We start from the raw sequence: 24,381 nt of genomic DNA on the forward strand, positions 1-24,381 counted from the left end.
AGTAAAATGGTAGACAGAAGTCCAACCATAACAGTCACTAGACTAATTTAGAGTTCCTCAGCAGTGGCCTTACTGGCATTTGAGCTGTGGAGGGCTGTCTTAGGCATTGTAGGGTATCTAGCAGCACCTCTGGCCTCTGTCCACTACATGCCAGGCGTATTCCCACACATGTGACAATCAAAGATGTCTCCAGACAATACCAAATGTTTTTTTAAATTTTTTTATATTTATTTATTTTCCCTTTTGTTGCCCTTATTTTTTATTGTTGTTGTTATTGATGTCGTTGTTGTTGGATAGGACAGAGAGAAATGGAGAGAGGAGGGGAAGACATGAGGGGGGAGAGAAAGATAGACACCTGCAGACCTGCTTCACCATCAGTGAAGCGACTCCCCTGCAGGTGGGGAGCTGGGGGCTCGAACCAGGATCGTTAAGTAACAATACCAAATGTTTCCTGGAGGGCAAAACTGCCCCTAGAGGAAAGCAACTGACAAGAGTCAAAATAATCCTAAACAAAGTTCCAGTGAAATTTCTCGCACAAGTAACAAGATGACCAGCAAAAAAATGAAAAGATAATTTCCATCATTAATTAGGAAAATGTAAATGTATTTATTTATTTATTTCATCACTGGGACTTTATCACTCAGGTTGACGTTTTTCAGATAGAAACAGAGAGACATGGGCTAGGCAATGACTCACCTGGTTCAGCACATGCATTATATGCACAAGTACCTGGGTTTAAGCCCACAGTCCTCATTTGTACTGCAGGTCGGTCAGTCTCTCTCTCTCTCTCTCCTCTCCTCTCCTCTCCTCTCCTTTTCCCCTTGCATTTTTCGCTGTCCTATCAAATAAAAACAAATAAATAGACAGAGAGAAGGAAATACCACATTACCGAATCTCCCTTCAGTAAACTGGGGGCCAGACTCAAGCTCAAGTTGTGTGACTGGCAAAGCAAGTGCCCTCCCCAGTTTAGCTATCCTGTAAGTCAAAATATGATTTTAAAGCACGATAATATACCTTTTCACAACCACTAACAGACTCAAAGTGAAGTAGAGGGGAGGAGGGAGAAAAACAAAATACTAGGTGTTGGCAAGGATATGAAATAACCAGGAGGGCTGACTGGAGTATAAATTCAAACAAGTAATCTGTAAAACTCTTAGCAATATCTATGATTTTAAAGGAGAACATATGAAACCTCTGTGATTTAGTTATTCCACTCTGATATGTGACATGCATACATAAATTTACCAAAAGATGTGTTTTGGAACATATTATGCAAAACTCCTCCTAAGCGAAACTAGCCAAATGCCCAGCTGTACTGGAAGGGATAAATTATGGTATTCTCTTAGAGGAATACCATACAGATGAAGATTTACCACAATTGGAGATCTTCAAAAGAATGGGTCATGGGATCAATGAGCCAGCTTCCTATAAGGAAGAAAGTATAACAAATTGTTACCTTGACTTGACTATAAAAGGCAATCATACAGCTTTATGGGATGGCCATGAAACTACTCTGTGTGACAATATGTCAATTACATGAGGAATTGTTTTAAGAGATTTAGAGCCTTTGGAGGCCTAGACTCTACTCATATAAATGTAAACCTGATTACTCAAAGTGGTACTGCGAGGTTTGATATTTATATATATAGTCAATGGCAACGGGGGCATTCTGATCCAGAGAGTGGTAGGAAACAGAAGAAGCTGAATCTTTTTTTTTTTTTTTTTTTTAGTTCAGCTCTGGCTTATGGTGGTGCGAACAAGCGGATTCTTTGGGTGAGTAGAGAAAACAACCCAGAGGTCAATTCTGGTTGACAGTAACTGAATAAACATTAGCCTGAATAACCGGTTCTTGACCACTGACGGCTATTTAAACCTTTTCTAGTTCTAAGTGTGCCTGCTGCAGGCTTGGAAAGGAGCCACTGATGTGGGAGGAAAAGATCTGTAACTGAAGTGCATGAGTGAACAGCAGCCTTTTCCTTTCTTTTCCTTTATTTATTTATTTATTTTTGCTTTGCCACAGGGATGGGCTACATTAAGAATCCCTGTGCAACTTGATGGGCCTAGAACTCAAATAAATCCCTCTCTCCATTGTTACCGGTCATTTCTATGAGGAAAAACAAAACAGACCGTTTTGTGGGCCCCCACAGGACCTTGCCCTCAACCTGGATCAACAATGGTAGAGAATGTTCCATCCTCCGAAGGGAGGATGGACAATATACTCTATGCTGCACCTGAGGAAGATGGGTCGATACTGGGGCAGCATGGAATGTTCCTACTCATGACCATAGAATGTGAGCTCAGATCTAGAGGGATGTAGAGGTCACACAGGCTCCTAAGCTAATTATGGGCCCCAGATCACATCACATCGATGGGGTTTACAGTAATATTTATACCCCCTCCCCATATTAGGGAGCTACTCTCTTCCCTGATCCAGCTTTCTGGTCCTTTTCCCAGCATGACATCATCTCTCCAGACAATAATTGGGATCCACCTACATATCAGATTTCAGGCTCAGGAAAAAAAAAATCCACTAGTATAGCTAGGACCTTTGAAATATAACTAAAATATGCCTACTAGCTATCTACAAAATGGAGGACCCCCAACACTATTCATCTGCACTATTCCAGCCTTTAGGTACATGATTGTTCAACAATTTATTTGGCTTTGTATGTTAACTCTCTTTTCAGCCACCAGGTTCCAGATGCTAGCATGATGCCAACCAGACTTCCCTGGACAGACAACCCCACCAATGTGCCTTGGAGCTCCTCTTCCCTAGAGCCCTTCCCCACTAGAGCAAGAGAGACAGGCTGGGAGTATGGATTGACCAGTCAATGCCCATATTCATCGGGGAAGCAATTACAGAAGCCAGACCTTCAACCTTCTGCATCCCACAATGATCTTGGGTCCATACTCCCAGAGGGTTACAGAATAGGAAAGCTATCAGGGGAGGGAATGGTATACGGAGGTCTGGTGGTGGAACTTGTGTGAAACTGTACCCCTCTTATCCTATGGTTTTGTCAGTGTTTCCTTTTTATAAATAAAAATTTTTTAAAAAAAGAATCACCACCTGGGAGGCGACTCCCCTGTAAGTGGGGAGCCAGGGGCTGGAACCGGGATCCTTAAGCAGGTCCTTGTGCTTTGCGCCACATGCGATTAATCCACTGTACTACCACCGACTCCCCCTAAAGTTGTTTTTAAAAAGGTTAAAAATGTTGCTTGTTGGGAGTCGGGCAGTAGCACAGTGGGTTAAGTGCACATGGCACACAGAACAAGGACCAGTGTAAGGATCCCGGTTCAAGCCCCCGGCTTCCCACCTGCAGGGGAGTCCCTTCACAGGTGGTGAAGCATGTCTGCAGGTGTCTATCTTTCTCTCCCCCTCTGTCTTCCCTTCCTCTCTCCATTTCTCTCTGTGTCCTATCCAACAACAATGATATCAATAACAATAACAACAATAAAAACAACAACAAGGGCAACAAAAGGGAATAAATAAATATTAAAAAAATTCTTGCTTGTTGAAGAAAAATACTTGTTAAATCAATAGTCATAGACCATGATCTGGGCCTCTCTCTGGTGAAGCTTTATTCTTTCAGCTAAACCCAAACTACATTCCATCTAAGTTCCTCCATAGGGTGTTATTCCTATAGGAAGATGATCTCATGTACTGTGGGCCAGTCTGACTAGGTTCATTCTTGGAGGCCAATCATAACTGTGGACTTTACATGTACCCACTCCTCTTTTAGGCTGTTTCTAGGACAGGGACAGAATGAAAATGAGAATAGAAACCTGACAATCTGTGTTCTAGTCCTGAAGCTTTTGGCATCTGGCTGTGTGACTTCCATGGATTTTAGTTTTTCTAACATAATATAAACTTGTTAAGTAAAACTAAAACTACTAACTCTGGATACCAAGACTGGGTTTAGATCCCAGTACAGGAATTTAATCTTATGAACTGCCAGAGCAAGTACTTGAATAGAATTAACACTTTCTTCTTCTTCTTTTTTTTTTTTTTTTTTTGCCTACAGGGTTATTGCTGGGACTTAAAGCCAGCACCATGAATCCACTGCTCCTGGAGACCACCTTTTTTCCATTGTTGCTGCTGCTGTTGTTGGATAAGACAGAGAGAAATTGAGAGAGGAGGGAAAGATAGAGAGGGGGAGAGAAAGACATCAGCAGAACCCCCTGCAGGTGGGGAGCCGTGGGCTTGAACCAGGATCCTTGTGCTGGTCCTTGTGATTCATGCCATGTATGCTTAATCTGGTGTGCTACAGCTTGGCCCCCAACACTGGCTTTTAAAAGAAGATATGCCCGACAATGTGCTAGGCATTTTAAGTAAGCTAATTCATTATCTACAAGTGTCACAGTACAAGCAATGTCTGACTTGGATTTTTGTTTGTTTGTTTTTGCCTCCAGGGTTAATTGCTGGGGCTTGGTGCTCCTGGAAGCTATTTTTTTTCTTTTGTTGTTTGATCATTGTTGTGGTTATTATTACTGTTGTTATTGATGTCATTGTTGTTGGATAGGTCAAAGAGAAATGGAGATGGGGAAGGCAGGGGGGCAGAGAAAGACAGACACCTACAGACTTGCTTCACTGCTTGTGAAGCGACCTGCCTGCAGGTGGGGAACCCAGGGGCTCCAATCGGGATCCTTGCACCAGTCCTTGCGCTTTGCACCATTGTGCTTAACCTGCTGGGCTACCACCCAATCCCTGGATTTTTTTTTAAGCCTGTTTAATCCAAAGGTGGTATGCATTCTTCCTGCTATACGAGAGGTTTCCTAGAAGCAAGGAGAGTAATGTAAATACAGATTCCCAGGCTCCACCAGATCTGCTGAATCAGCATCTACATGGAAGTGGCAAGCAGACTTGAAAATGTATTTATTATTATTATTTTATCTATCTATTTATTTATTTTTAACAGAACACTGCTCATCTCTGGTTTATGGTAGTGCAGGGGGTTGAACCTGGAACTTCATGGCCTCAGGCATGAAAGTCCTATGTATAACCATCATGCTGTCTTCCTCACTCCGAGAATATATTTTAGAAGTTTGCAAGGTGAGTCTGATGCCTGCCAAGTGTGGGTATCCTGCACTGTGTACATTCTATACACACATGCACTAACTCTCTCTCTCTCTCTTTTTTTTGAGTAACAAGAGTCAAGTGATAAAAGAAGTTCTTGTTAAAAAATCCTCCTGGCAGTAGTGTTCAGAGCATGCTAGAGGATTACTGTCTTGGGTTAAATGACTGCTTTATTTGTCAGGATCCTCAACCAAGAGGCATACTTTTTTAGTGGTACACTTTTCCAGGGCAGTGTCTGCCAAGCAGTTTCCACTCACTGTTTGTTTAAGAAGTGAGTAAAAGACGCTGGACAAATATTAAATCTCCAACACACCCTCAAGTTGGTTGTTCCCCATTTATTCTTCCCTCTATCAGAAACATTTCCCTGACATATACAATGTACTCTGAGATAAATTCTTGAAGAGGGAAGGAGATACAGAGGTAACCAAGGTCCAGCTTCCCTAAGTACACAGAATAGGAGGTGGAGGAGAGGAGTCAGGATTTCCCAGAAGTCCTTTCAGAAACAGCTCTCAGCTTATAGTTGCCTTCTGTGAAACACTTGTGAAGGAGTCTTGTGTTACGCTAACACTATGTGCCTTTCCCCTCTACCAGACAAGAAGTTCTTTGATAGGTAGTATATTTTGAAAAAGTTTTTAATTTCAAAAAAGTATACAAAAATACACACACACACACACACACACTACCCACTAGCCAAATTTATGCCAATGCTAAAAACTGGGCTACACTCTCCAGGTGACTGACAAGTATGTACATATTCCATTTATGTATACACAGATAAAAAAGTCATACATGCATACACACATATGTAAATAAACAGGGCTATTGTTTCTGGGAAGGATGAAACAGATGTATATTTCCCTATTCCTTCCAAATAAGTATAATAGAAAAAGAAAAAAATCCCTGGACATTAAATACAAAGTCAACATAAAGTTCTGAAACAGAAGAGAGCAGAAAGCAGGCTGGTTAGGGGCATCAGGATATGAGGAATGACAGTACATTACCCTGGATTTTCTTTTTGCCTTGTAAACCTGGAGGCTTGGAACTGAAGAAACTGGCAACCTGGAAGCATCGGTGATTACAGGCAAACAAAAGCCTGCTCTTTCCAGCCAAAGGGCAAGGAAAGGGCAGCTTAACAGGACAAAAACCTTTCAGATAATAAATGCTCTATTCTAGCCAAACACAACAGAACAAAACTGTGGCCTTTCCCCCTGCCTACACAAGCGACAGCTATCTGAGAAGCCTCGATTTTCATGAGGCTGTAATGAGGTGAACCAATCTCTACCAAGCCCCCTCACCTCACCCCTTCTTCAGGTGAGGTCAGAGAAGGTTAAGTAACAAACTCACAGAAACAGAGTAGAATGGATAATTTAAGGGGATAACTATATTAGCACATCTTACTGTGGGCCAGGGAGACAGCATAATGGTTATGTAGAAGATTCTCATGTGGGAGTAAGGCGGTAGCGCAGTGGGTTAAGCGCACATGGTGCGTAAGGATCCCAGTTCAAGCTCCCGGCTCCCCACCAGCAGGGGAGTCGCTTCACAAGCAGTAAAGCACGTCTGCAGGCATCTGTCCTTCTCTGCCCGCTCTGTCTTCCCCTCCTCTCTCCATTTCTCTCTGTCCTATCCAACAACAACGACATCAATAACAACAATAACTATAACAATAAAACAAGGGCAAAAAAATAAAATAAATAAATACTTAAAAAAAAACTCTCATACATGAGCCTCCAAGGCCTGGCCCAGGCTCAATCTCCAGCACTACCATAAGCCAGAGCTTAGCAGTCGTCTGGTAAAACTAATAAATGCTATTGTGGAAGTCATTTCAGAGACACACAGAGAGAATCATCACAGTCTACATTGTAACACAAGGTTATATGCCAATTATATCTCAATAAGTCTGGGAGAAAAGTAAAGAGGGGGCCTAGTAAAAGCAGGGAATTCCATCTCCAGCCCTGGGAATGGGGAGCACACAGGAAGACAGTAAGACAGGACTCCTTTCTCTCTCACTGGGATGGTCTCACTGGTCAGAGAAGACTCAGAAGAAAGTCCAGACATTCAACACTGCTCACTGCTAAAGAGCTGACCCTCATGTCAGTGCAGAATTCTCACTTCTACTTGGCAGTAGTCAGGAGCCCTACCTATTGGGTGTCAAAGTAGATGGAAAGAGGAATCTGGACGTCTACAAGTATTTGGCAATAATGATGTGAGGAACACCCTTCTGCCAGGTAGCTACAGAGAAATCCAGGTAAAAATAGAAGACTGAAATCCAGAATCTCAGAACATAATTCAAAGAGGTGCAATCAAAAATCTGTCATCACATCAAGAACCAAGGAGATTCCACACAATGAAAAGCCAGTTGATCAACACTTGGCAACACTGAGATGATACAGGTGCAGAGATGGTCGAGTTATCTATCTGATGTAGTAAAGCAGTCGTGATTACAATGCTTCATCAAGCAATTATGAACAAGCCAGGACAGAGAGCCTCAGCAAAGAAACAGAAGACATTAAAAAAAAAAAAAGTGGAAATTTCAGAACTGAAACATTCAATAACTAAAAAAAATTCTTTTTTTTGCCTCTAGGGTTATTGTTGGGGCTCGGTGTCTGCACCACAAATCCACTGCTCCTGGAGGCTATTTTTCTTCTTTTGTTGTCCTTGTATTTTTTTTAATCGTTGTTGTGGTTATTACTATTGTTGTTGTTGTTAGATAGGAAAGAGAGAAATGGAGAGAGGAGGGGAAGACGGGGGCGGGGAGAAAGATAGACACTTGCAGACCTGCTTCACCACTTGTGAAGTGACCCCCCCTGCAGGTGGGGAGCTGGGGGTTCGAACCGGGACCCTTACATTGGTCTGAGCTTTGTGCCATATGCGCTTAACCCGGTGTGCTACCGCCTGACCCACCTCAGTAACTAAAATTTTTGTAGAGCTCAACAGCAAAATAGAGGGGACAGAGGAAGAAATTATCTATTGTTCTGGAAGATGGTGGGAAGTAACAATCAGAAAAACAGACTAATAAAACCCTCAGGGGGCGATGGGACTATAATAAAAGCTCTAAGCCTCAGAAGGAGTGAAGGAAAAGGGCAGGGTTAAAAGATTACTCAAGGAAGTGATGTCTGAAAACTCCTCATATCTGATAAGAGACACACATTTACATATTTAAGGAACGGCATGAACCCAGCTAGACTAAAACCAAATTATTTTATATCAATTATAACTTCACCATAATTTAATTTCTGAAAAATAAAAAATTTAGGGGCTGGGAAAGTGGCTCAGCTGTAGTGAGCATGTCTTGCATGTTCTACTGTCTTCCCTAGCCATAGCTGATTCAAAATAGAACCACAGAAATAATGAGAAAAAAAAATTCAGGGCTAAACAGTGGCACCTGTGGTAGAGTACACCTGTTACAGTGCTCAAGGCTTCAAGCTCCTGGTCCCCACCTGCAGAGGGGACGCTTCACAAGTGGTAAAGCAGTACTGCAGATGCCTCTCTCCCCCCTCCCTATCTTACTCTTTCCCTTTCAATTTGTCTCTATCAAAATGTAAAATAAATTAATTAAAAGAATAACGAAGGTGTGGTCTAAGAGGTGGCACAGTGGTTAAAGCATTGGACTCTCAAGCATGAGGTCTTGAGTTCAATCCCTGGTAGAGTGATGTCTGGTTCTTTCTCTCTCTTTCTCCTCCTATCTTTCTCATGAGTAAATAAGTAAAATCTTTAAAAAAAAAATAAAGAAGGTTGCAAGCGATGCACTGAATATTCATCAGCAGTTTGTTTTAAATGGCAAGCCAAGGACAAAAGAGGAATTGAAAATATATATATATCATCTTCACCTAGAAATTAAACAACACATTCCCAAATAATCAATAGATCAATGAGAAAAATCCTTTTAAGAGCTAAAGCATTCTTTTTAAAAAACTTTTTTATTTGCTTTTCTCCCCTTTTGTTGCCCTTGTTTTATTGTTGTTCTTACTGATGTCGTCATTGTTGGATAGGACAGAGAGAAATGGAGAGAGAAGAAGACGGGGGGGGGGGGGGGAAGGGGGAGAGAAAGACAACTGCAGACCTGCTTCACCGCCTATGAAGCGACTTCCCTGCAGGTGGAGAGTCAGGGGCTTGATCTGGGGGCTTGAACTGGGATACTTAGGCCAGTCTTTGAGCTTGGCTCCATGTGCGCTTATCCTACTGTGCTACCACCCGACCCCTGAGAAAAATTCTTTTTAAATATATTTATGAGAAAGAGGGAGAGCAAAAATGAGAGCAGCACTCTGGCATATGCAATGCTGGCAATCAAACTCAGGATCCCATGTTTGAGAGTTCTATGCTTTACCCACTATGCTACCTCCCAGGCTGCTCAAAAAGAAAATTTCAAAGAAAATGGAAAAAAAAATACATGAAAATACAACATGTCAAAATCTGTAGGATACAGCTGCAGTTACCTGTAGTACTAGGTACATATATTAAAAAGAGGAAAGGGTAAGAAAGATGGTAGAAAGGTTATGAAAAAGATATATTATGTCTGAGGTTCAATATCTCAGGTCCAATCTCCAACACCATCATAAGTCAGAGTTAAGCAGTGCTCTGTTAAAAGAAGAAAAAAAAAATCTCAAGTCAATTATCTAAATGCCTACTTTGGGGGCCAATGGTTGAGTGCACACATTACAGTGCACGAGGACCTGGGTTCAAGCCTCCAGCCCCACCTGCAGGAAGGAAGCTTCATAAATGGTGCAGCAGGTCTCTCCCCTCCCTCCACTGCATCTCCCCCTTCCCTCTCAGTTATTCTCTGTCCCTATCCAAAATAAATAAACACGTCAATAAAACTGAGAAAAATCAATGAAATGAAGAACTGGTTCTTGAAAAGACCAATAATTTCTAGCAAGACTCACGTGAGTGAGATTTCTAATAATAGTAATAAGATAGCACAACAGGCCCTATAGAATACAGCAATACAATAATAATATCCCCAAATCTGACAACCTAGATAGACAAAAGGGCAAATTAATCAAAGAAAAGGCCCACAAACTTCAACTTACAAAATATATAATAGGTTATTTTATTAACCTTTTGTTTTAAAAAAATCGATTTCCTGTCATGTAAAAAAAAATCACATCTGACACTGCTAAAGAAAAGGGAAGAAATGAAAGATAGAAAGAAGAAGTCTCTAAGCTTAGATGGTTTCAGTGGAGGATTTCTACCAACCACTTGAAGAATTAATACTTTACATATAGTCTGCCAGAAAAAGGAAGAAACAATTTCTAATTAATTTTATGAACCTCATATTATCCGCAGACCAATGTCAGACACCACAAAGCTTAACTAAAAGACTAGTTTCCTTTATGAATATATACATGCAAAAATCATTAACTAAATACCAGGAAATATAATTTAGCTATATATATATATATATATATATATATATATATATATATATAATCTTATATAATTATTCCATGACTATAAAAGAAGACTGGCTCAATATCTGAAAATCAATCAGTGGCCCAGTGAAATATTGGGCTGTCGGAAAAGTCACGAGGCACTTATTTATTTATTTATGAGATAGATAAAAAGAACCAGACATCATTGTGGTATATGTGCTGCTGGTGATCAAACTCAGAAACTCAGGACCTCATGCTTAAGAGTCTAATGCTTTATCCACTGAGCCACCTCCCGGACCACCATGATGCATTTTTGCATAGGAAAACAGAAAAATACATTATGACTTTTATTGTTAAAATTTTTATTATGTTTGTTTATTGGATAGAGACAACCAGGAATCAAGAGGGTAGAGAGAGATAGATAGGGAAAGAGGCAGCCCTGCTTCACCACTCGCAAAGCTTTCCCCTGCAGATGAGGACTGGGAGCTCCCACCCCAGGTTGTTGCACATTGTACCCTGTGCGCTCAGCCAGGTGCACCACCATCCCGCCCCCATGACTTTTCTGACAACTCAATAATAGCGCACAGTGCTGCTTTATCATGTGTACAACCCAGGTTTGAACACAGCTCCTTCTGCATTGAAGAGAGCTTTGGTGCTGTGGTTTCCTTCACTCTGTATCTATTTCTGTCTCTAACTTAGGGAGAAAGAAAGAAAGAAAGAAGAAAAGAAAGGGAAAAGAAAGGAAGGAAGGAAGAAAAAAAGGAAAAAAGGAAATAAGTACGATTACTATCAGCAGGTTAGAAAAGACAAATCATGATTATATCATTTTCATCTTTCACACCTCTAAATGCTGAAGTGTCCTGGTGCTCAAGTCATCAGGCCGCTTTTCTTTATACACCTATTCTCCTTTATGACTCCACCCCCCCTTTTTTTTTTTATCTCTAGTCCAGATCTCTCTCTTTAACTTTAGACCTATAAACCCAAGGTCTAGGAGACAGGCATTTCCAGTTTGGACAAGTACAAATCTAAATTGCTCTAAGCCCCTTAATCAGCATTATTCATAATTCAGCAGTAAATGGAAACTCCTTTCTCATGGTTGTTTAGGCTAAAACTCTCATATACATTCATGTCTTTCCTCTACACATCTTATCTGTTAGCAAATCTTGTTCTCTTTCTCTACCCCGAGAATCTAACTTTTCTCACTGCCTTCAACCTGTTCTGAGTAATACTTTGAGCTGCCAGACTGCTCTTCTACTTTTACCCTTGCAGTTTGCTTTCAACACAGCCACAACGTTATCAAAGCCATTCACTAGGCTCTGATTTCACTCAGAATAACACTCCAGTCCTTTTGATGCTTGGAAGTCCCCATTTGATGTGGTCCCTTGTTATTTTTCAAGGTCGTTTCCAGCCTTCTGACACAAATCATTTTAGCTTGTCTTCCTTGCTGTCCCTCAAATATGCCAACAATGGTTTCCTCTCTGACTGCAACAACACTCCACAATATAGCATGTGGTTTGTCTTATTTTTTTTTCAGGGCTCTGATTAAATGTCACCATCTCAGTGAGGTCTTTTCTGACTTTTTATTCAGGGTATTTATCACTGATTCATTTTACATTACATGCTTATGTACTTATCTTCCTCTATAGAAATGTAAACTTTCAGGAAAATGGCTTCTGTTTGCTTAAATAGTACTCTAGACACAAACGCTAACTGAATGAATGAACTCTCGACTCAGGAGAGATCAGTTTGGATCAGACAACTTGATTTGACTCCTAGCTTTGTCATTTTCTAATTACATTCATGCGACTTTGGACAGATTACTCATTGTTTTACATTTTCTCATCTATCAAGTAGTGATAACAATCCCTGCTCCATAGAATTGTTGTAAGGATTAAATAAAAGCATGTAGTTAACACATGTTATGTACTTAAAATACACAGTGGTACGGCATAAAAGTATTCAGAGAACAGTCATTTTCAAGAGGAATACATTTTGAGAAATGCATGGCTAGTTATTTCTGTTGTTAACAGCTTTGCATGCACTTACACAACCTCGAGGATTTAGGCTGCTACACATAAGGCTATATATGGACCACTCATTCACATAGTCAGTGATTGATTGAAGTGTTGCTGTGGCAATTTTTCTTAACTCAGAAAGATGGTCTAAACTTACAGCTTATAATTATGACTAAATACTGTGTGGCTTTAGGTTATTCATTTCTTGTATATTAATTTGTTCAAACATATATATATATATATATATATATATATATATATATGTACATATCAGCTGCTGGGGTGAAAGAGATAAAGGCAAATTCTTCTCTCTCATCTTAGGGTAGGTCACCTGGTTTCTTGACCCTCAGTTTCATCATATGACAAATGGGCTTAGCACAATACATATTTCACAACTTTGCTTAGGATTCAATTAGTCACTCTGTGAAGAGCTGGTGTAGATAGCATAATGGTTATGTAAAGAGACTTTCATGCCTGAGGCTCCAAAGCCCCCGATTCAATCACCTACACCACAAGCCAGAGCTGAGCAGTGCTCTGGTTAAAAAAAAAAGGGGGGGGGCTGGACAGCAGCGCAGTGGGTTAAGTGCACATGGCACAAAGCACAAGCACCAGTGTAAGGATCCCGATTCAAGCCCCTAGTTCCCCACCTGTAGGGGGGTCACTTCACAAGTGGTGAAGCAGGTCTACAGGTGTCTATCTTTCTCTCCCCCTCTCTCTTAATTTCTCTCTGTCCTACCCAACAACAATAACAACAGCTATAACAACAACAAGGGCAACAAAGAGGGAAAAATGGCCTCCAGGAGCAGTGGATTCGCAGTACAGGCACTGAGCCCCAGCGATAACCCTGGAGACAAAAAAAAAAAAAAAGAAGTTACTATGTAAAAAACACAGTGTCTACCCCATAGTAATGTTTGCTATGATTAGATGATTCTAGTGTGGAAGGGTAAGCAACTAAGCAAAGAACACAAAACAGCTCAGTAAGAGCAAAAGTAGGGGTGAAAGGTCGGTGGGGGGGGGGGGATGCTGGGCAGTGGCCCAGCTAGTACAACTCTTGACTTGCATATAGACGGCACTGGGTTTGATCCCCACCTGAGCAGTGGTCTGGTCTTTCTCTCCCCACCTCTCAGTTTTTCTTAAATAGCAAACCCGGTCATCAACAAGGATGGATGGTAAACTGAAGTAAGGCCAACAACTGGGAATTAATTACATGATGATTAACAGTTTTCAATCCCGTTATGTCTAGGACAGTTTTTAAATTTTTTTTTTACCAGAGCACTGCTCAGCTCTGCCTTATGGTGGTGTGGGGGTCTGAATCTGAGACTTTGGAGCCTCAGGCACGAGTCTTTTTGCATAACTATTATGCTATCTCCCCCACCCAATCTTGTTTTGTCTATACTAGTCTAATTCCTCATCAACACTTTACAGCAATGAGGATGACACAATTTCTCTGCTTGTCTGGTAACTGAAACTTAAAAAAGATCAGAGTTTCAAATGTATTTTAAAAGGGATCAATGGGAATATTTGAAAAGTAAGATAGTTCCTCCATTTCTCCTCTTCCACCCCCCAAGTCAACGTAATACTTTAATCTGAGAAACAGCTGGATCCCAGAAAGCCCGGACAGCAGTAATTTCCTGAATGAAACAATTCTGAGCAATAACCCTGGAGGGGAAAAAAAAAAAAATTCTGAGCACAGAGCATGAAGGTGCTGTCAGACTAAATGTCAGAACTGGACCTTAAGAGGATGGTCTTGAAGTTAAGGGACGTGTTCATCAAACGAAGGGGGGGGGAGCGTCACTTTTGGTGAAAAAAAAAAGAAAAATGCTCGAGGCACCGCGGGGAAGAGTGAAAAGGGCACGTGGGCGGTTTGGCAGAAGTAAAAAGAAGCTGGAGGGCAAGTGGAGGCGAGATTAAGACGTGTACGAGGAGTTCGGCCTGAGACCAGTCAGGAGAGGGAGGAAGTCTCCCTCCCATACCCAGATCCTGATCGACCAGTCTAAGTGGTCCCCGAAGACCCTTTTCCCACTCTAGGAGCTCCATGTGGCTGGACTCCCACTTTCTCCCGCCACCCTTCCCTTACCTCGTCTTCCAGTCTCTTACACTCCCGCCTCCTCCGCCCTGCCGGAAGTGACGTACTCCCGAATGCGCCGTACCGCGCCAGAAAAGTTCTGCGCGAGCGCGACAAAGGGCTCGGGGAGAGCTACTGCGCCGGCGTGCGAGCGCGAGCGGTCAAAGCACCTTCCGGCGGCCGCCAAATTGAGCTCTTTTCTGGGTTTCTCGTTTTGGAAGTGCGCTGAGCGAAGCTCAGAGAGGCCGTGGATTCTAGAAAGTTAGGCTTTTTTTTTTTTTTCCCCTACGGCTCAGACACCTTCCGGTGCCCAGCTACTCCGGCTCTTGCCCTTTGACCTCGCTTTCGCGGCGGGGTGAGAGGTCGGTGGCCATCTTGTGGCGGCGGCGCGGGCGGCTGTTACTGCGGAGACCTATCCCCTCCCCCGCCGGGTCCCCGGAGGCTGTCAGACAGTGAAGAGTCCGACTGGCCGTCCGGTGAGGCCCGGACCTTGTGCCGTCTTTCTCCCCGCCGCACTGGGCGGCTCAGGCCGCTCCCTGCCGGTTCTCACCGCCGCCACCATGTCCTCCTTCTCCGAGTCGGCGCTGGAGAAGAAGCTCTCGGAGCTGAGCAACTCTCAACAAAGCGTGCAGACTCTGTCCCTGTGGCTCATCCACCACCGCAAGCACGCGGGGCCCATCGTCTCCGTGTGGCACCGGGAGCTTCGCAAAGGTAAACACCCCCGTCCGCCCCACCCCACCCCAGGCTGGTCCCCCGGCCTGTCCTCCCCCCACCACCCCAAGCCCCTGTGGCTTCTTGACCGGCCCTCACTCTCCAGGCTTGTGCATCCCGTCGCCCTTCTGGGTTAGGAGACAAGTGTTTTCCGCATTTCTCGGAGCAAGACACTGAAGAGGCCTTGGAAGACTTACGAGATTGTCTTTTTAAGTTTTCACCGGTGCGCAGATCCCCTCTTCCTGACACTCACCCATAAATGTCCATTATGTTTTCTCGCCAGCATTCAGCGCCGGCGGAAGGTTCTAGACCTGTGTGTCCTGTGGTGTGCCAGGCGCTTTGCTGGGCATAAGGCTGCCTGGATAGAGCTCTAACTCAGCCACTTGCTGGCCCATCATCTCTGTGCCTCTCTCTGCTTTCTGATCTGTTAAATGGGGGGTGGGCGCTGCCGCTTACAGAGCTTTTATTCTTTGGCAGTCGTTCTGAGAAGTTTACACATATCCCTTCACTCCGTCCGCAGGACAGCCCTACTTTGGAGAAGTTTTTTTTGGGGGGTGGGTGGTGGTGCTGGTAGTGGACGGACGACGACGACCACCAAGACGTTGCTTTTCTGGCTCCCCTTTCTCTTGTAGCTTTCATTGATCCTAGACCCTCATCAGGATACAAGACTTTGAATTCTGCCTGTTTGCCAGGCGTTGAGTGGGACCTTTGATGGCATGTTGGCTTTTGACACCAAGCGCTTGGAATATAAGACAGATTTTTACCGTTTGCTGACCCCATAGCTTCACCTCTGTATCTCTCCGTTTTCTTATCTGTAAAATACTGATGATGATTATGACTGATATTTACTATGTTTTTATTCTGTGCCAGACCCAATACTGATGTCTGTATTTACCCTGTCGTTTTTAAAATTCCTCGGGCCCCATGAAGTAGGAGCTTTGCAGGTTAGGTTATCCTGAAGCTCCATTTGTTTTGAAGAGTACACAGGATAAGCCAAGGGAACCTCTAAGCAGGGTATCAGATGTCATGTAGGCATTCAATAAGTCATGATGAGACGCTATACAATGTGAGTGAGGCATGGCATTTGCCTTCTAGTTGCCAACAGCCCACCGGGCAAAGACGGGCACCTACACAGTTATCTGACACCCTGTTGCATTCCATAGCAGAAAGTTGAAGTTATGCCTAGAGCTGTTTTTGTACAGTTTATATGTAGTACACATTTTTTTTAAAAAAAACATTCCCATTTGTTGCCCTTATTTTTACTGTTGAAGTTATTGTTATTATTGATGTTGTTGGATAGGACAGAGAGAAATGGAGAGAGGAGGGGAAGACAGGGGGAGAGAAAGACAAGACACCTGCAGACCTGCTTCACCACCTGTGAAGCGACTCCCCTGCAGGTGGGGAGCCAGGGGGCTCGAACCGGGATCCTTACACAGTTCCTTGCGCTTTTTACCACCTGTGCTTAACCGGCTGTGCTACTCCCCTACTCCCCGACTCCCTGTAGTACACTTTTTATAGCAGCGGGAGTAGGTTTACCTGTGTTCTGTCACCTTATTTAATTTATGAGGAAATTGAAGCGACTAGATGATATTTGCAAGTGCTCAGAACTGATTGTATCAGTTTGATGACACCAAAATCCAGGATTCTTTTAATGGATTAAGTTCTCACTCTGTAGCATAGACACTTCACACAAAGATAACGTGGGGGAGCATACAGGTATTCATGGGCCCAGTGTTTCTGACCCCAGAATTTGTACTTTTTTGAGTACACAGGGAGTCGATGTCCTGACTCCAACTAAACACTAAGTAATGCTTTTATTACAATTAATGACTGCATTCTCCCTAATATTTCATTCTTTCTGGTTATGTCTTTTATTAAATTGTGTTTTGTGGAAGAAACTAGGCCTTTTTGTTTTTCTGTAATGCTCACCAATACTTAGTATGGAGTATGTTACAGTTTTTTTTTTTAATTAATTATTTCTCCCGTTTTTGCCCTTGTTTTATTGTTGTTGTAGTTATTGTTGTTGATGTTGTCGTCATTGGATAGGATTGAGAGAAATGGAGAGAGGAGGGGAAGACGGGAAGAGATAGACACCTGCAGACCTGCTTCACCTCCTGTGAAGCGACTCCCCTGCAGGTGGGGAACTGGGGGCTGGAGCCGGGATCCGTAATGCCGGTCCTTGCGCTTTGCACCATGTGCGCTTAACCCGCTGAGCTACCGCCCGACTCCTTGTTACACAGTTTTAAAAAGTTTAGGGATTGAATTATGGCTTGACATAATATTTATGGTCCAAACAGTATTAACTAATACCACTTTCTGCCACGTGCCCTGAGCACTTGAATGCACTGAAGAGACTAAAATTTTAAATAATTTCCGAACTTCACTCGCCACAATTGAAGTTCAGTAGGCATTGTTTTTGTCGGTCTTTTTTTTTTTTATTTTTTAAAAATATTTTATTTTATTTATTTATTCCCTTTTGTTGCCCTTGTTGTTTTATTGTTGTAGTTATTGTTGTTGTTGTCGTTGTTGGATAGGACAGAGAGAAGTGGAGAGAGGAGGGGAAGACAGAGAGGAGGAGAGAAAGATAGACACCTGCAGACCTGCTTCACCGCCTGTGAAGCGACTCCCCTGCAGGTGGGGAGCCGGGGTTCGAACCGGGATCCTTATGCCGGTCCTTGTGCTTTGCGCCACCTGCGCTTAACCCGCTGCGCTACCGTCCGACTCCCATGTTTTTGTCGGTCTTGTCTTTTCCTTTCCTCCTGTTTGTTTTTGATAGAGGCAGAATGAAAGAGACCACAACATCCAAGCTTACTTCAATGCTGTGGGAGCCAGACTCCAACCTGAGTCACGCTCATGGTATAGCAGTGCACTGTCCAAGTGAACTATTTTGCCAGCCCTTGATGGACACATCTGACTGTAGCTACTCTATTGGACAGACTTAGAGTGCAGACTTAGAGAATGTTTCTCCAAATATCAAGACAGATCTTCCTAAAGCCACACTTCCTTCATGAATTGAACATAATCCCATGCTAAAGTGGAAAAAAACCAAACAAAAGAGAAAAATAACTGTGCCTTAAGGTTTATATTGACTACTTTTCTAGGTGTTCTCACTACTAGACCACTATTCCTCTCTATGATGAAATCACTTTCTTATTTTAGATGTTTGCAGACTATTTGAATTGCCTTCAGGATATTTACAGGAAGAAGTAAATCTCATTGTCTTGTAAATAGCTTTTAAGACCCTTATGGACTAATATGTGTAACATATTCTCAACAAACACTTTTTTTGGTAGAGTTTTTATCTCTTGGCTTGAGTGCAAATAAATAAGCAAATTTTCCACAATTACTTTCCTAGACAGCAAAACTAGTCAAACAAGTGAAGGAAGAGTTTTCAGACAGCTACTGATGGTTGTCTAAGTTTTGTTTGAGTCAGTTTGGGAGGGATATAAATTGAGAGTGAAAAGGTCTGTGTTGTTATGTTGAAAAGCTATTTAAGCAAATGAGAATCATCCAGACCCGGAGTGAGGGCATATATCATTAATAATTGTGGTCCAGAACCTAGAACTTACTCATATCACTTTTACACACATGGTGCTTCATGGTGACTAGTCAGGATGTAGGAAGGTCATTTTGTCCTAAACAAATCCCATTTGCTAAGGTTGGGGAATATGAAAAGTAATTGGCATTGTAGATGGTGGAGCCTTGGCTCTCTAACCTTGTAATTATCAAGATTAAAATTTTTTTTATTATTTATTTTCCCTTTTATTGCCCTTGTTGTTTTATTGTTGTTGTAGTTATTGTTGTTGATGATGTCGTCATTGTTGGATAGGATAGAGAAATGGAGAGAGGAGGGGGAGGGGGGAGAGAACGATAGACATCTGCAGACCTGCTTCACCGCTTGTGAAGCGACTCCCCTGCAGGTGGGGAGCCGGGGGCTCGGGGATCCTTAATGCTGATCCTTGCGCTTCATTCCACTTGTGCTTAACCCGCTAGCTGCTGCCCGACCCCCAACTATTAGATTTTTAATACTGGAAAGTATGCTGATCTTAAATGCCCACATTGGCATTTTAGAAGATGGATTCTGGATTTAATTTGTAAAGCTTCACTCAGTCAAATTTGCTTGGTTGAAGTTCTATACTTTAGAGTCAGCTGATCTGAAAATCTAATGAGCTTAAAAAATAATTAAAGCTTATTGTTGGGTTGTTTGAAAAGTCATGATATGTTTTTTTCTGTATTTCTATACAAGCACACTTAATGGGTTTTCAGACAGCCCAATATAATGAATGATACGTTTGTAGCTCTAGTAGGGTACTGTAACTATTGATGCTGTGCTTTTTGAATAACTAGGACAGGCAAAGGCAGCTTGAGCTTGCGATAATCTCATCAATTTGTCATCTACACTAGTCTTTACCAGAAGGTTAGTCATTCAGATGTAAAGGTAGTGTAGGCCTTGTGTTTTTCAAGGACTTTAGTATTAGAGAAAACTTAGTATTCTGAGCTGTGTTTTTATTTATTTATTCTAAAAGAAAACTGGAACTAAAAATAGTAGTGGTGTAACTTTACAGCTGAGAAGCTATGTACATAGAAGCAAGGAAATTAAGTAATATTCCCCCAAGCAACTTTAACTCAAACATATTGCATGAGATTTTTTTTATGCTTTAATATATGATACTATATAGAGTGATAGGAAATACTATGTTTAAGAGTATAGTATGTTTAAGAGGGTTACGTTTTTTTGGGGAGCCGTAATTTTGCATATCCAGATTCTAGATGTGTACCCTTTTTCAATAAAAATGTAGCATCGATACATATTTGTATTTGAAGTACATTTAGTGCATTTAGAAATTCCTCTGGATTATACCTTTGAGATTATTAATTATGATTATCACATGTTCATAGAGAATAAATTACAAGGATCTGTGCTAAGACTGAAACCAAACTTGATCCTTCATTTGTAGTATTTGATAATTAACAGTTTGAAATTTTGCATTAAAGTAAATGAAATGAAACTTTTTTTTTTTTCCTTTAAAACATGTCTTCTTAAGAATATTGACCACTAAGCCTTTAGGAATTTCCTTTGAATTATCTTTATTGTCAACTACCTGGCTAGAGTAACACAGAAATGAAGATGACCTAGCCTTGTTTTTTTTTTTTTTTTTTCAAATTGTCTTCTCAAACCTGTTTTGTTGGAGACTTCTAGACATTCTTGGAGTTGATTGCTTCAGAAGCAGTCTTGACCTCAAGTAGACAATATTTGTCTTAGTGTTCTTTAGGAGTAGATTAAGACAAAAGAAATCTGGATTGAAAATTTCCTTGGTGTAAGTTTAATTCTCCTCTTTTTTTTTTTTCTTTTCCCAGCCAAATCAAATAGGAAACTTACTTTTCTGTACTTAGCCAATGATGTCATTCAAAACAGTAAAAGGAAAGGACCTGAATTCACTAGAGAATTTGAATCTGTCCTTGTGGATGCTTTTTCTCATGTTGCCAGGTATGTATGTATGTATGTTTTGTTTTTAAATGCATTTCCTTTTCCTTCTGTTTGTTTTTGTCTTTTACTATGATAGCTTTTATAAGATGAAAATGTCATACTTACTGCATAGATGTAATATGCCGAGTTTTGCAGAGGCCAGGTTACTATTATTTTCTATTTTGCTTGTGCCTTTAAGAACTATCTGACATGTGAGCCTTTTGATGCATTAAAAGGATTCAGTCTAGCACTTGAATACACTTCCCTCCCTTGGGTGTATTAAAATTATTGACTTCATTTCTTGAATATGTTTTTTTCTTTTGCTTGGCTGAGTTCTCTCATTAGGGAAAAAGGTAGTTGAATAGTAAAAGGGAAACTTTCTAGTAACAAAACCTCAACTAGCAAGCAACTAATTGCTTTGCCTTCAATACTTTTAAAGATTTATTTATTATATACAGGAGAGATTTATATGAGATAGAGAGGAGACAAGCTAGAACATCACTGGGACCCTCAGTATAAAAATAAAAGCCCAGTGTTCTACCCATTGAGCTATTTCCCCAGCTGTTTTGCCTTCATTTGTACTCCTTCTGGGTGTCTAGATATCTAATTTACTAAAAATATTAGTCACCATTGTAACTGCAATCATAGTAATTATTGGGGTGGGAAGCAGATACTTGGCTCTGGTTCTATCATGTTAAGTCTCTGCCATTTACTGCGGTTTGTGGCGAAGACTGGAATAAAAGTGTACTTTTGATGAAAAAGTTTAAGGACCTTTCACTTTTTTGTCCTTTACTGTATCCGGGTACTTAATAAAGTGCTGCTGGGTTCCACGGCTTTAGAAAACACCATTTATATAGCCTTGATGTAAATGGTGTACCAGCAGTAAGGTAACATTGTAGTCTACCCTAGCACAGAGTAGGAATTCAGCAAATTGTTGAAGGAATTAATTTAGGGTATTGGAAGGTGTCTGTATAATAAATACAGCATTTTTATTTGGTGGAGGTCTATAGCTGCCTCCAAATCAGAAGAAAATAAGTAGTGAGTAGGAGACGGTGGGGTTGGGGGTGTGTATCATCATACCAGACTTTAAAATTCTTTTCCTGCTATTAATATTTGTAAGCTTATGTAAGAGGCAATATGAAAACATCTTGACAGATTCTGTGATATTATTGGGAAAATAAACATGAGTTCTCAATGAAAAAAAAAAAGTTCAAACTTTGTCCTTCCCACTCTTTTTTTTTTTTTTTTTAATTGTGTTTTTATTTATGGGAGAGAGAGAGAGAGGAATACTGAGACTCCAGAGCACTGCTCAGCTCTGTCTCATGTTGAGGCTCGGAATTGAACCTGGGACCTCAGAGCCTCAGGCATGAGAGTCTTTTGCAGAACCTTTTTTTTTTTTTTCCTGCAAGAATCTTTGGTGCTGTGGTGTTGCAGAACCATTATGCTGTGTACCCAGCCCCCCTTTCCACATCCTTACAGTTATTGTAAGATCCTGTTTGGTATTATAGTGAGAGTCTTCATGTCTCCAAGCTCCTTCCTCTTACCAATATTAAATGATTTTTGTTTTTGTTGTTGTGGCTGGGCCTTCACTGCTTTGGGCTGACTTTCTCAGATAAAAAGAGGACGGGGAAAAACACCGTGGTACTGCTATCTCCCCAGCATATTTTGGCCAGTTGGTGAATAGTTGATTCATTGATTAAGAATCTCTTTATGATAATTTCCTACCTCCTTCCTCAATCCATCCCTCCTTTAAACACGAACAGAAAACTTAAAGGTGCCAAGGCCATAAGTCTGATTTAATTTAAATAGCAATTTAATTAGACTTTGAACTTACTTTATACACAAATACTTTCCTGTTTTCCTCTCAGTTTGGAGGTAGTTGTGCATTAATTTTCTCATCCAGCTTATATTTAAGCACCTTCTGTGTGCTACGGACTAATTTAGACTCTAGAGTGGATGATACTCTGGAATGAGATGTCTGATGGAGTGGTTAAAAAAGTTCTCTCTGGGGACAGGGCTGTAGCACAGTGGTGTGAAGTACAAGGACCAGTGTAAGGATCCCGGTTCCAGCCCCCAGCTCCCCACCTGCAAGGGGTGGGGGGGTTGCATCATGAGTGGTGAAGCAGGTCTGCGGGTTTCTTTCCACCTTTCTGTTTTCCCCTCCTTTCTTGATTTCTCTCTGTCCTATCCAACAGCAATAACAGTAATAATAAAAATTAGGTGGGGGAAAAGAAGGCTTCCAGGAGCAGTGGATTCATAGTGCAGGCACTGAGCCCCAGTGATAGCCCCTGAGGCAAAATAAATAATAAATAAATAAGTTCTCTCTAAGGGGCCAGGCGGTAGCACACCTGGTTAAGCACTCGTGTTACAGTGCACAAGGACCAGGGTTCAAGCCCCTGGTCTCCACCTGCAGAGGGAAAGCTTCATGAGTGATGAAGCAGGGCTGGGCTGCAGGTGTCTCTCTCCCTCTATTGCCCCCTCCCCTCTCAATTTCTCACTGTCTCTATCCAATGATAAATAAAACATCAAAAAAAAAATTCTCTCAAGGAAATGACATTTGAGGGAAACAGCTTTTAGGAACCTAAAGTAGAAATAATATTAGTGTGTTTGGAGGCTTGGAATAAAATCAGTGTTGTTTAAATACCATGAGCAGAGGTCAGAGTGGCATCCAGATGAGATCAATGTAAAGGCAGACAGGTAGCAGGCCCATATGTCATATAGGCCTTGGAAGAGAATCAGGATTTTAAAAGAAGATTAATTTGTTTCACATGTGAGACAGAGAAGCCAGAGCACCATTCCATTATGTGGGGTACCAGCAGTTAAACCTAGAACCTCAGATATGTTAAGTCCTGCTTTCTGTCAACTGAACTCTTTCTCCCCACTGCTAGGATTTCATTTTGATATGATGTCTGTTCTGGACAGGGGCATGATATAGTAATACAATTTTTTTTTTTAATACTCCTGGTTTTGGTGTGGTTAATGGACCAAGAGAAGTAGGGACCTGAGTTTGGAGTGTGTTGCTTTAGTAGGCTAGAGACTAAGACTCAGAAGCAGTAATAAGGTAATAGCTTCTGTTTATTGGATGCTTGCTATATAGGTGGATTTGCTATGCCACCATCACCCACACCTTCTTACCCCCTCCCCCCAATATAGCTGATAGGATTAGTGGGAGTTTAGTGGCAGCTGATGGTAAGCAAAAAGACAAATTAAAGATGTTAGATGTTAGGGTTTTTATTAAGTGGCTGGTTAAAGTATGACTTACTAAGATTTGGGATAACTTATGGTAGAGTTATTTTTCTGACCATGTTACATTTGCCATAGCTAGTAGATAGTCCACAGGTAGGCAGATGAATAACATTTGTTTGATGTTCAGAATTAGCATTAATACTGGAGCCATGAATCTAGTTTTATTAGGGACTCTGGGGCTGCATCAGGTTAAGTGCACTTAGTATAGAGCGCAGGGATCCTGGTTTGAGCCCATGGCTCCCCACCTGCAGGGGGGATTGCATCACAGGCAGTGAAGCAAGGCTACAGGTGTCTTTCCTCTCTCCCTCTCTTGTTTCCCTCCTCTCAGTTTCTCTCTGTTCGATCCAGTAAAATGAACGGGAAAAAAAGAAAAAAAAAGGCTACCAGGAGCAGTGGAGGCACCAAACCCCAGTGATAATCCTGGAGGCAAAAAA

At 41.6% G+C, this 24,381-nt stretch overlaps 2 protein-coding genes across 5 annotated transcripts in view; one reads left to right on the forward strand and one right to left on the reverse strand.

The window, feature by feature from the left end:
- The window catches only part of TTI1 (TELO2 interacting protein 1), a 105,542-nt gene extending 90,877 nt beyond the window's left edge, over window positions 1-14,665 (reverse strand). Inside the window, exon 1 of one of the 4 annotated variants that reach the window (XR_009549499.1) lies at window positions 14,536-14,664. The gene's annotated coding sequence lies outside the window, so the exon portion shown is untranslated. Of the gene's footprint in view, window positions 1-14,535 lie in introns of all 4 variants that reach the window. The other 3 variants (XM_060189820.1, XM_007518473.3, XM_060189827.1) reach the window with 3 other exon arrangements.
- Window positions 14,666-14,740: 75 nt separating this feature from the next.
- RPRD1B (regulation of nuclear pre-mRNA domain containing 1B) overlaps window positions 14,741-24,381 on the forward strand; it is a 70,300-nt gene continuing 60,659 nt past the window's right edge. Inside the window, exons 1-2 of the mRNA XM_060189836.1 lie at window positions 14,741-15,234; window positions 20,593-20,722. Coding sequence (XP_060045819.1) covers window positions 15,084-15,234; window positions 20,593-20,722 — 281 coding nt within the window. The 5' untranslated portion in view covers window positions 14,741-15,083. The remainder of the gene's footprint in view (window positions 15,235-20,592; window positions 20,723-24,381) is intronic.

Source organism: Erinaceus europaeus, chromosome 1, assembly GCF_950295315.1.
Source record: "Erinaceus europaeus chromosome 1, mEriEur2.1, whole genome shotgun sequence".
In the NCBI taxonomy this organism is placed as follows: Eukaryota; Metazoa; Chordata; class Mammalia; order Eulipotyphla; family Erinaceidae; genus Erinaceus; species Erinaceus europaeus.